General features: G+C 48.7%; 1 protein-coding gene across 2 annotated transcripts in view; it reads right to left on the bottom strand.

Annotated features, from left to right (window-relative positions):
* The window catches only part of tenm3 (teneurin transmembrane protein 3), a 223,434-nt gene that overhangs the window by 73,501 nt on the left and 137,433 nt on the right, over nt 1-12,500 (bottom strand). For both annotated transcript variants that reach the window (XM_076294042.1, XM_076294043.1), the window contains 5 exons: nt 10,701-10,915; nt 9,103-9,310; nt 7,794-7,895; nt 7,449-7,643; nt 4,075-4,275 (listed from right to left, as the gene is read on the bottom strand). In XM_076294042.1, the coding sequence (XP_076150157.1) occupies nt 4,075-4,275; nt 7,449-7,643; nt 7,794-7,895; nt 9,103-9,310; nt 10,701-10,915 (921 nt within the window). The remainder of the gene's footprint in view (nt 1-4,074; nt 4,276-7,448; nt 7,644-7,793; nt 7,896-9,102; nt 9,311-10,700; nt 10,916-12,500) is intronic.

Raw genomic sequence — 12,500 nt, 5'->3', positions numbered from 1 at the left:
TCTCTACATCTCTCACTCCCTCATCTTCTCTCTCCTTCTCTCTCTCTCTCTGTCTGTCTCTCTACATCTCTCACTCCCTCTTCTCTCTCTCTTTCTCTCGCTCTCTCTACATCTCTCTCTCTCTCTCTCCTGTCTCCACTCTGCCAGTGTGTTTGTGGTGGTCTGACCTCAGATGAGACTAGGGGCCCTATTTTAATGGTCTGAAACGGAAGTGTCTTCGCGCAAAACGCAAGTGACTTTGTGGGCGGATCTTGGGCGCTGATGCTATTTTACCGGCGGGATATTGACTGTTGCGCCCGACGCAAATCTAAAATGGGGTGGTCTGAAGTAGCTACATTAATCATGGGTGTGGTTTGGGCGTAACGTGCAATAAACCAATCAGAGCGTCATCTCACATTCCCTTTAACAACAGGCACACTGGTTCCATAGCTGATTGCTATTATGGTGGCGTATTTGCCAGGCGCAGCCAGGAGCGTTCACAGCGCTATAATCACTGTTCAGTTGGGAACAGTTAGCTATTGATTTTTCATCTTGACAAAATGTAATACAGAATTGTCACAAAGACATACTTTCCGATGTTTTGGGATCATTCTCACTGAATCACGAGGTTATGAATGCATGGTGATATATTTGCAATGTACAATGTAATCTAACATTACCTCTCTATAGACAATGCATATCTTCCGTCAGTTAATCTCTTCTCTCCCGTGCTGCCGCTGGGGCATTTGGGTTAAATGGCATCGGCATGCAGTTCAACATCACGTCTCCTTAAGTCCTCTAACATTTCCTAATTTATGTCATCAACACATCAGTGATTCGTGAAAATGTGTACGCTAGATTTATGCCTATTTTTTCACATGGACACCACACTGATTTCCCTCGAGTGGTAATATTTTTCTTTGAAATTATGTATGGTTTACAGAAATGGGAACTACATGAGAGGAGCTAAGTGTGCGTTGCGCAGCACAGGCGGCCAAGGAAGGGCTTCGTTTAAGTTGACCTAACTTTCAACTCTGCACAGTATCCCATTAACTGCGTGACAGTAGACTATTTACAATATGTTCTGTAAAGCAGAGTTTGTAAACACATTATCATCAACTTAATTCACGCACAACATTTATTTGAGCAGGAGAGAGAATAACAATGAATGGATGCAGCAACTACAGAAATTGTACAGAAATTGTAACCATACTTGCTGCTTTCTTGTACTATCTGTTGCTGGTTAACAGCACATGAAAAGCTGATTTAAGCTAATTCACTAACTCAAGACTTCAAGGCCATCATGGATATAAAACGTTTTTTGAAAATAACGAAAGGATGGAGGGAACATAGCAAAGCTTGGAGTTATTTCAGATGGGCTACAACAAGGTAGGCAAAATTATGGTGCTTAAAACCTTACACAACGGTAAATTGGAACAAAACTAAAAGTAACTTTAGCCTTTATAGAGCTGTAGCCTATAAAGTTGTCCAGATTAATAGGTCGTAATTAGGCGTTGTTGTAAAGATATTGCATGTAGATGTTGTACTTTATAGGCTACTAAATATTTAGGTCACCAATGCACGAACAAAACCGGGAAATGGACAAATATTATGAAGGCTTTGAATGTTTCCGTCTGTGCACGGGGGTGTCTGTAGATTGGTGTGCAACGCATTCATTCATGCAGGCCTGTGGTCATGCATGCGCCCTTAAAATAGCATCTGCATTTTCGCCACAGACTTTAGACCAGGGAGTTCCTGGTCTGTGGCGGAATTGTTTTCTGAAACCTCAAAATATCAACAGTGAACGTTTGCGCCGGAACACGCCCCGTCTTTTCGCTGAACCGCCCCCGTGGGCGCAATCGAATTCCCTAATTTACAGGCATGTACCTGTGGAGGGAAAATTCCAATATGCGCTGACTGCAAAATAGGAAAGACAAACTCGCGAGTATACAAAGTCAATTGCGCCGGGACGGAAGATAGAGCCCTAGGTGTGCTAGGTGTCTGCATTATGTCCCATTAGACTCTGTCCCCTGCAGTGTGCTGCCATTAGAGAGACCACAGGTAGCTAGAGACTGGCCACGCACATCACTTCTGCTGCGCGTGTCTCAGTGTGTGTCTGTGTCTCAGTGTGTGTGTGTGTGTGTGTGTGTGTGTTTGTGAGCTTCTGTGTGTATTTGGGAGTCTATGTGGAAAGCAGGAGTTAGGTTGGCAGAGTGCTGTAGTGTGTGTATGTCATGTATGAAAGTGCACACCGTACACACACATAAACAAATAAACTCCTCCTCCCTACACACACACAAATACACTAAACACACACACACACACACACACACACACACACACACACACACACACACACACACACAAATACACCAATACACACACCTAAACAAGCTTTCTGTTCAGCCAGTGCATCTGTGGCTTTCTCCACTGAAGTGTGGCAGGCAGGATTACTTCTCCCCTACTCTCTCTGCACAACATGGTATCCTCTCTCCCTCTCCCTTTCCCTCTCTCTCTCTCTCTCCTTCTCTCTCACTTCCCTTTCACACTCTCTCTGACATCATTCCAATACTGCCTCTGTAGTGCTATTTTCTCTCTCTCTCTTTCTCTCCACCCATCCATGGTCAAGCTGCCCTTGCAAACACCAACGTTTATTGCAATAGGTCATGCGAAGTAAAGGCTGAATGAAAAACATCCACTCGCCCCCTCCCTCCCTCTCCCCTCCATCCCTCTCTCTCTCTCTCTCTCTCTCTCTCTCTCGCCCCCTCTCCCCCTCTCTCTGTCAGTCTTGGCAGCAGTTGCTATTCCCAGCCTCTCAGGGCTGTTTTAATATTAGCCTGGCGCTGGTAGGAGACCCAATCGATCTGATCAATTTTTCATTCCATGCAAAAGGCGTTTATCTGCTTTTAACACAGTGCCACAGCCAGCCTCTCCCCCTCTCTGAGCATTAATTAGCACACCTCTAAACGAAGCAGCATTACATCGCTAATTAATAGAGTTGGGGAGAGACAGACATGGAGACAGAGAGAACTCAACACAGCGCCTCTCAGCCCAGACAGCACATTCAGTGGGGAGTGGGGGCAGAAGGAAAGAGAGAGAGAGAGAGAGGGAGAGAGAGAGAGAGAGAGAAGAGGAGGAAGTAAAAGATACAGAGAGCTAGAGAGAGTGAAGGAGAGAAAGACAGAGCGAGTGAGAGCTTCCAAGCTGGATAGAGGGATGTGTGGAGAGCTATGGAGGGTAGCAGGGCTGCAGGGCTGAAAGACAGGGGTGTGTGTGTGTGTGTGTGTGTGTGTGTGTGTGTGTGTGTGTGTGTGTGTGTGTGTGTGTGTGTGTGAGACGGGGACTGCAGAGCATGCAGAGTGTAGTGTGGATGCTAGTAGGAGGGGTAGAGTCAGCAGGTTTCTGTTTTTGGAGGGGGGGGGGGCGATGTGTGTTATGCATTATAATATATAGGGGGCCTTACCCTTCCATTATATGCATGATTTGGCATCTACATGTAGGCATTTGGCATCATCTGTGCGGAGGGGGTGTGTTGGGGTTAGGGTGGGGGGGTTGCATTATAATACACTGGGCCACATACTCCCATGACAGGCACTTCTTGTTTTGTTGCTTCAGTCTGCAAGCCAAACCATACAAAACGATCTGCACAGAATGTCCCATTTGCATACATGTATATTCTCCCTCTCATCACTCTCTCTCTCTCTCTCTTACTTATGTTCTTTCTTTTTCTCCATATCATTGAGTTCTGGGAGTGGGAATCCTCAAATGGAATGTTCTCCGATGTAGTTATAAAGCAGATGAATCGTCCTGCTGATGGTCCCCTTGGTAACAGTGAATCATTCCACTCAACCAGAGCTCTGCACATTCCAATCATCTCCCCATCACCCAACAGAACATCACAGATTACCTGCAACAGGAGCAAGGCCTGGACCACTGCTCGTCCTACTCAATGCCTGAGAGACAGCTGGAGCCAAGTGGCATAGGTAGGAGGTGTGGAAGGTGTGTGTGTGTTTGTGTGTGTGTGTGTGTGTGTGTGTGTGTGTGTGTGTGTGTGTGTGTGTAGGGGGATGTTGGTGGTGGGTGGTGGTGGCATACCGATGGAGCAGTCGGGCCCGCTCCAGTTGGCATGGCAGGCACAGGTGGCGCTCTCAGTCTGGTAGGTGCCGTGGCCCGAGCACTGGTCCGGGCACATGGTCTTGAGGATCTCGCAGCTGGTGCCGCCCCAGCCTGGGTTGCAGTGGCACTCGCCGTGGATGCACATGCCATGTCCCGAGCAGGTGGGGTCCAGGCAGTCCACTGTGGAGAGAGAGACAGAGAGAGAGGGGGAGAGAGAGAGAGAGAGAGAGACGGGGGGGGGGGGGAGAGAGAGAGAGAGAGACGGGGGGGAGAGAGAGAGAGAGAGAGGGAGAATGAAAGAGAAAGAGCGAGTGAGAGAGGACAGAAGGACAGAAGGTCAGTCAGAACCGTCTGTCATTGTGTTCCAACACAGTAGTCTTTGTCTGCTGGCTCTTTGTTGCATTGTCTGGGCTCGATAGCGGACAGGTATATTTTACACGGGGCTGTTCCGGTGCGGTGCGGTACGGGCAGCGCTGACCCAGTCCTGTCAGCCCGGGCATTGTTGCTGGGAGGCAGCCGCAGACACTGAGCCTCCAGGACGAGCCCCAGCAAAACAGGGAACGCCTGTTGCTGCCCTGGTTTTCAGTGACAGGAACAGAGCATTCAAACAGTGGCTGACTGATGTTGGAAAAGTGTGTGTGAGTGTGTGTGTGTGTACAGTATGTGTGTGTGTGTGTGTGTGTGTCCAGGCCAGTGTGTAATTACACATATCTTCCCCTGTGTGCTCGGGAGGAAGTCATCCCCAGGAGGACTGAGGGTGATGTAGCCTCCTCGCTCCGGTGATTGTTTTAGAAATGATGCAAATGAATCAACGTATTCACTCGGAGACATGGATCCCATGATCACACCCACAGGCACCACAATGGAATCTCATCGCACTTAATTACATTGGGCTGGATGGATATAGATGTGCACTTGATTATCCTTTGCATGCATGTCTATGTTTGTGCGACTATGTGTAGGCTTATGTGTGTATGTGTGTGTGTGTGTGTGTGTGTGTGTGTGTAGATGAAGCCAGAAACGAATCAATGCTTCTGGCTGGCAGTGATTAGATCGTTCTTCGGTCCATCCCCAACGGAGTGGAGCGGAGCGGCGCAGGGGCTGGTTGTTGGCACTGACGTGACGCGACGCTTGGTTTCCTCGGCTCGGCTGCAGTGTGTGTATACGCTACAATACATGCTGAGCTAATTTAAGCTAATCAGTCGACGCGAGGAAAATCAATTCTAATCTGGCCTTTTCCTTCCAAACGGCCTGGCCAGAATGCCAAACACTGGAGACAGTGTCGGCCCTGCGGAACTGCCATATCAATAGGAACATCAATGCAATTATTTGCTCTGTGAAGTAGAGAATAGCAATTGTTTCTGGAATATTGAACTATTAACTCCTGACTTAATGATTATTGCGGGGATGGGGAGCAATCAAGGCCTGGCAAAGGAAAAGAAGCACGGGACAAGCAGGAAAGAGAAGAAGGGATGATGATGGGGGGGACGGTAAACGAGGGGAAAAGAAAAGAGCCTTTGATGCCTGCAGGACGTGACTTTCTCCTCCTTCATTAGGGAGCGAGGGAGCAAGGGAGGGAGGGAAAGATGAGCTTGAAGGATCGCGTTGCCCCTCGCCTTTCTCCCTCCCCCCGTCACAGCGACTCCTCTCCTTCGCCGTGTGAAGACAGGATATGCGAGATGAAGCCGTTTGGGTTGGGGAGCGGTGGGCCACTCTCCGGTGAGGTGCAGCGCGTTAAAAGGTGTCTTGGTAAAAGGGGCCGAAAAAAAAAAAAAAAAAAAAAAAAAAAACGATCGATGCAGCTCAGTGTGACCTCGGTGCTTTTTTTGACGCCGGACAGGTTTGGGACATGCGATCCCGCCGCACTCTGACAGAGTAACCCAAAGCGGAGGGCTGGAAGAGGGTTGCGGTGGTGCGGAGGCTGAGAGTCCAGGGACTCTGCACACAGCCTCCTCCTGACACACCCCAGGCCCGCGCACTGCTGTGCTGCTCTGTGTTGTGTTGTGTTGTGCTGTGCTGTGCAGCTCTGTGCTGTGTTGTGCTGTGCTGCTCTGTGCTGTATTGTGTTGTGTTGTGTTGTGCTGTGCTGTGCTGCTCTGTGCTGTGTTGTGTTGTGTTGTGTTGTGCTGTGCTGTGCTGCTCTGTGCTATATTGTGTTGTGTTGTGTTGTGCTGTGCTGTGTTGTGTTGTGCTTTGTTGTGCTGTGCTGTGCTGCGCTGCTCTGTGCTGAGTTGTGCTGTGCTGCTCTGTGTTGTGTTGTTCTGTGCTGTGTTGTGCTGCTCTGTGCTGTGCTGTGTTGTGCTGTGCTGCTCTGTGCTGTGTTGTGCTGTGCTGCATTGCATTGCTGCATCTTGGCCCGGCACGCCATGCTCCAACAGAGCTGGAGGGCTCGGGTTCTGGAATCTGTACGACTCTCCGTGGAGCGAACTGTGAGCCTTGGAGACTGTGCCGTGGCTCTGAGAGAGTGAGCCACTTTGGGAAGAATGTGTCAAAGATAGCTGAGAGACGGGACAGACTCCCAGACTGGAATCAACGAAAGGAAAAAAGAAACCCCTCAACAACAAAGGAGCCATGAACTTAGGAACTCTCCCACAATAAGCCTCCAGACATTAATACTCCAGCTCTGGTCCAGACGCCGCAGACCCTGACACTACAGCAAAGCCGTTTCACTCCACTCCTCTCTTGCATTCTCTCTGTCCTTCCTTTCTCTCCGTCTGTCTTGGAGGATTCTGCAAATCATTTCCAAATGCCACCTCACTGAAGTTGCTGTGCTTTAGTGCCTTAAAGGAGATCATTTCCCAAAGGATCCCACAGAGGCTCAGGCTAGTCCCTTTACAAGACATACAGTGCTATACTAAACGGTGTTGGTGGTGACAGCCTTGCTTTGACCTTTTACCGTTCAATGAGAACATTAACTTGCGCCCATTCGGAGTATGTGTGGGTTGCTCTGGGAAAGTAAGCTATTTAGAAGTCTCAGCCTTGAGCAAACGATTATTATGATAAATCTGCTCAAGGTCTTTGGTTGCATTAAGAATAAGACTGGAATGTGAATGCTGCTAAATTAAAGGCAATAGAGTGATGTTTGAGATAAAATGGTGTTTAAAAAAGGATTTCACTTTAGCAAAGTGATGAGGGAGTGGCACTGTTTATACAAAATGCCGATGAAAGAACTGTCTTGAATAATGTGATTTGTTTTTGTAACACTTTAAGGAAAGGAGCTTTTAAACATTTAATCTCTTTCTCTCACACATACTTTCTCTCTCACTCTCTCTTTCTCTCTCACTCTCTTTCTCTCTCACACATACTCTCTCTCTCTCACTCTCTTTCTCTCACTCTCTTTCTCTCACTCTCACCCTCCTCGCAGTTGTCTCCCTTGTAGCCCGTGTTGCAGGCGCAGGTGCCCATGATGCAGATCCCGTGGCCGCCACAGTGGACGTCGATGCACTGGTTGCTGGGCACGTCGCACTCGGTGCCCTTCCAGCCACTGTAGCACAGACAGCGCCCCCTAGAGTACTGACCATTGCCACTGCACAGCACGGGGCAGGCAGCTGGAAGCAGAGACAAGAATGGACTAGTGAGAACTAGAGCAAAAATAACACAACGTGTTCTTTTATCAATACGTTTGTGTGTGTGTGTGTGTCTGTGTGTGTGTGTGAGAAAGAGAGACAGACAGAGAGAAAGAGAGTGATGGATTGTACCTCTTGAGCAATCAGGTCCAAGGAAACCTGGGAAACAATGGCACGTTCCAGATCGACAGTCTCCGTTTCCATGGCAATTGTGAGGGCATTCGGTGACTGAATCTGTGGATGGGAAAGAGGACAGCGGGGAAAGAAGCAGAGAAAGAGGGAGGGAGAGGAGGAGAGCAAAAGAGAGGGAGAAAGAGGGAGGGAGAGAAAGAGACTGCTAATTGAGGAGGCAGATTCTGTAAATTAACGGCTGTGTCACCTCTCCATCTCTCTCTTTCGCTGTTTCTCTCTATCTTATTTTTCTGTGTTTATCTTCTTCTAGTCTTTCTCTTCTCATGCTGTAATTATAGTTGGAGCAGATGCTTGATTATGGCAAACCTGTGGCTGCCTGCTCTTCCCTAATGAACCAATCACAGGATTATCATGGCCAATTATCATCCACACACCCCGGCCCATGACTACGCCACACACACACACACACACACACACACGTTCACACACACACACACACACACACACACACACACACACACACACACACACAAGCTTGCACTCACACATACACACACCCACATACAAACCCACACCCACATATACACACAGGGATGCAGACACAGACTTGCAGAATATAAATTGGCCTTTTCACGCTTTATGATGAACCTATGGGCACACCCACAGACATGTCTGTTTACACACACCCACACACATACCCACACACACCCACACACAATACAAGAGAGACTGAATTGAGCTATGTTTTTTTTATTTATACAGCTCATACGCACCCCCCCACACACACACACGCACACACACAAACAAACAGATGCACACACACACACAGACACACACACTAAATCGCACAAACAGACATGCACCAAACTTTCACACACCAAACTCCTTTTAGCGGCACTGCACTGCACAGTGGAAATCGATGATGCTTTATGGTATATAAACTTATAAACTCTACTCTACACTGCCTGCTCCCTTGGGCTTCATGTACAGTAGGCAATTTAGACCCCCCCCCCCTCTCTCTCTGTGATTTCTCTTTGTGCTTTATTTGTCATTTGAAAGCTTAAGGGCATTCTGTATGTGAGAATAGTGAAGGCATTGCAATATGAATACTCTCATCAATATTCTCATTACATGTGTGACCATGTGTGTATGTATGTGTGTGTGAGGTCTCAGACAGAGTAATAATGTCTAGAGTATCACAAGAGTATGACAGATGTACACAGAGACTGTGTACATCACTAACACACACACACACACACACACACACACACACACACACACACACACACACACACAAGCACACACTTACCTATGACGATGGTGTTGTAGGAGACCTGCTCGTTGTTCTTGCCGTCGTTGTAGAAGGCCATGTGCCAGGTGCCTGAGTCCAGGAAGCGGATGAATCCGGCCTCGTGCAAATTCACCGAGCGCGCCCGTCGCGCACCCTCCATCTCCAGCAGACTGCGCTTCTCCTTGGTGATGAGCAGACTGCCATCCAGCAGCTCCACAAAGTCATACTGTCAAACACACACACACACACAACGTTAAAATATCATATCCAAATTTACTGTTTACAACTTCCTGCTGTCAGATATTATGGCTTATGCAAAGAGGGCATTGAGCAAAGTGTCATATGGAGCTAAATCAACCACGCAGTTATGGTAGTCAGAGCCCATTCATTTGTTGTACATGTGTTCCTTTTGCTGTACAGACATTCCACACAGTGAAGTGTTCCCAGGGGATATAAGAGGATATGACACCCTGGATCAAACCAACTCGCTTAATTACATGAGAAGAGCGCCGAATAACAACGCCTGCGATCTGACAGCAATAGGACACCTGACAAATGGCACACAAGCCCTACATGAAAGCTTTTGAAACCTAAGCAGCGATGTTTAGCACTAATGCACTCTGAGGGCCTTCCCACTATTTGCAACATTTCAGTGTGTCTCAAGGCCCTTGCCAGCTCATTTTCACAACTCAAGGGCCATAATCTGGCATCACAAGACCCTCTCTTTAAGTAGGTGTTCTTCACTGCATCAATAAGAGAATGCAGACCTCTGACGATTGGATGAAAAAGAGACACAAGAATTTCGGCTCCTATCACAGCTAGTGCAAGGTCTTTTTTCTTTCCTCTTTTTGTTCGTTCTTTCTTTCTTTATTTCCTTTCCTTTTTTCATTCTCTTTCTTCCTTTCACACCCTGGTCTCTTTCTTTCTATCTTTCTTTCTTTCTCTCTCTCTCCAGTTTGACGTCACGCCACTGTGGCCCCTTGTCCTTGCCTGTCCCCCTTTCTCTCGCGCCAGTTAAAAATGTCCCAGCTCCAACGCGCTTTTTGGCCCCTGCAAGGCACCGTATCGATTCATCGGACGGCGGCGTTAAAAGAAGGAATCAGAGTGCAGCGCGCGGTATCGACTCCCATTGTGGGGACCTCTGTTGCCAATTACCTCCATTAGGCAGTGCCTCTTTCATCTGGAGCTGGACCGAGCTCTCCGCCTCTGCCCTTGAGCACCATTGTGCAGGGGCGCAGCGGAGCCACCACTCCACACATGTTTACTTCCTGCTTGCTGCCTTTTAGAAATGATGGGGGGAACTTCCACTATGGGGGAAAGATAGGAGACGGAACTGGCCTGGGTCCCGCTGGAGTCTGGGACTGTTTTCAGGCCCTGCATATGGATGGATGGATGGATGGATGGATGGATGGATAGAGGAAAGGATAGAGGGATGGATAGATTCTGAGTAGAATTTTAGTTCCGTGTGGCTGACAGAAGACAGAGGAGGGGAGGATGCTGAGGATTTTCACCAAGACATGAGCTGCTGCATTCCCCCAAGTGAGGGGAGGATGTGAAGGGAACGTGCCGTGTGTTGTGGGGCGGTCAGCATGGTTGTGGTGGTCCTTAACACATACCTGCGTGTGAGAGGGCGGTAGGCCTTTGCGGCCGTAGACCCCGACCAAGGCGTCGCGCTGCACCGAGATGTTGAACTTGAGATACTGTGGCTGGTCGATGAAGATCTGGGAACGCCAGAACATTCCCGGAGGAACGTCCTGAACTGCCCTGCGGCCCACGTCAACCTCTCCCGTGTCTATGGTGTTGTTCTCCTGTAGAAGCACGCCCAGTTTACCTGAGAGGGAGAGAGAGAGAGAGAGGGGGAGAAAGAGAGAGAGAGAAAGGGAGAGAGAGAGAGAGAGAGAGGGGTTGGAGAGAGAGAGAGAGAGAGAGAGAGAGAGGAGAAGGGGTTAAACTCCTGAGATAATTATTTCAGGAAATGGAGGATGTGACAAATCGAGTGGAAAAGAGAGAGCTGTGAGGAGACAATGAGTTTGTAAGCTGGTTATGACGGGAGCTTATTCATATACATGCTTCACAGATTCTCAGATATATGTACACATATCTATATGGCAAGCATGCACCATTCGTGTCAAGCCATCTAAGCTAAACTGTACAGTTTGTATGCGTATATGTGTGAGTGAGTGAGTGTGTGTGTGTGTGTGAGAGCATGTGTGTGTGTGTGTGTGTGTGTGTGTGTGTGTGTGTGTGTGTGTGTAATTTCCTTTGGTGCTGACACGCTACTACAGCTAGTGCTGAGTGTAGCTCCTGGTCCATGGCCGTGCATGTTCATGGGCATTAGTGGTCTAATCTGCCTGTGTAGATCAGACGGAGTCTCGGCGTGGCAAATCAGGTTATTCTAATGCGCCACTCGTCCGCCTGATAGCCATGTCCCAGGGCACTGCTATTAATGTGTGCTCCGCCAATCCTCCTCCCCCCCGACAATGCTGCTCCCAATACCCACCCGAACTCCCCACTCCAACGCGTGCACAATGAATTAACGACTAAGCAATATACCAGGGCGGACTGCATTAAAAAATATTCCAGCACGGACTGCACTAAGAACTATACCAGCGCGGACTGCATTAAGAAGGAATAGAAGCAGGAAGGAAGAAGTAGAAGAAAAAAAAATCTTGGCAGCAATGTCAAGTGAGAGCGAGAGACAAAAAAAACGTCTGGATCTTCCATTTTTTCCTCCTTGTGGCAAATTATCGCCTCCTGTTCTGCTAAATTAAAGACCGCCCTGTCTCAGCGGTGACCTGCAACTAGAGAGGCACTCTGGGTGCGATGCCAAATTAATATTGAAGATAAAAAGGCTGCGCAAGCGGATTCTACCTGTTGGCTGGCTGTGGCGTCCTGCGCTCGGGGGGGCTGGTCAGTGCTTTGAAACTGGATCCCCCGGCGCATCGCACAGAGGGCTTCCGGACCGCAGCGTGTCTAGACATGACGCACGCATGCGGCACATGCGACACTCTGTGCAGCGGCAGCCGCACAAAAGCCTCTCCACTGCCGCTGCGGCGCATTAAAAAAAAAGGGCCTCTCTTAAACTGGAGAGCGCACGCGAAGCTGGGGAGTGAGATCATATGGTCGCTAATGGTGACCAGCTGGACTTAATATGCCATTAATTATTTCAGAAGTGCATTTGTGGGTGAGGCCCTGTTATGCCAGGCCTTAACCGCGAGGCTCTGAGATCGGCAGATCTGATGCATCAGAGTGTGAGCTTGGGTAGGGGGTGGGAGTGTTTGTGTGTGCGTGTGCGTGTGTGTGTGTGTGTGTGTGTGCGTGTGTGTGTGCGTGTGTGTGTGTGTGTGGCGGGTAGACATTAATTAAAAGCCAGACTCTGCTCAGTTGTTTCCTAATAGAACCAGCCTGTGGGTGCT

The sequence above is a fragment of the Alosa pseudoharengus genome, unplaced genomic scaffold (genome assembly GCF_046254945.1).
Source record: "Alosa pseudoharengus isolate Yale_2024_CS ecotype anadromous, Long Island Sound unplaced genomic scaffold, YU_APseudo_1.1 YU_APseudo_1.1_scf_2, whole genome shotgun sequence".
NCBI lineage: Eukaryota > Metazoa > Chordata > Actinopteri > Clupeiformes > Clupeidae > Alosa > Alosa pseudoharengus.
This window is presented reverse-complemented; position numbering and strand designations above follow the sequence as displayed.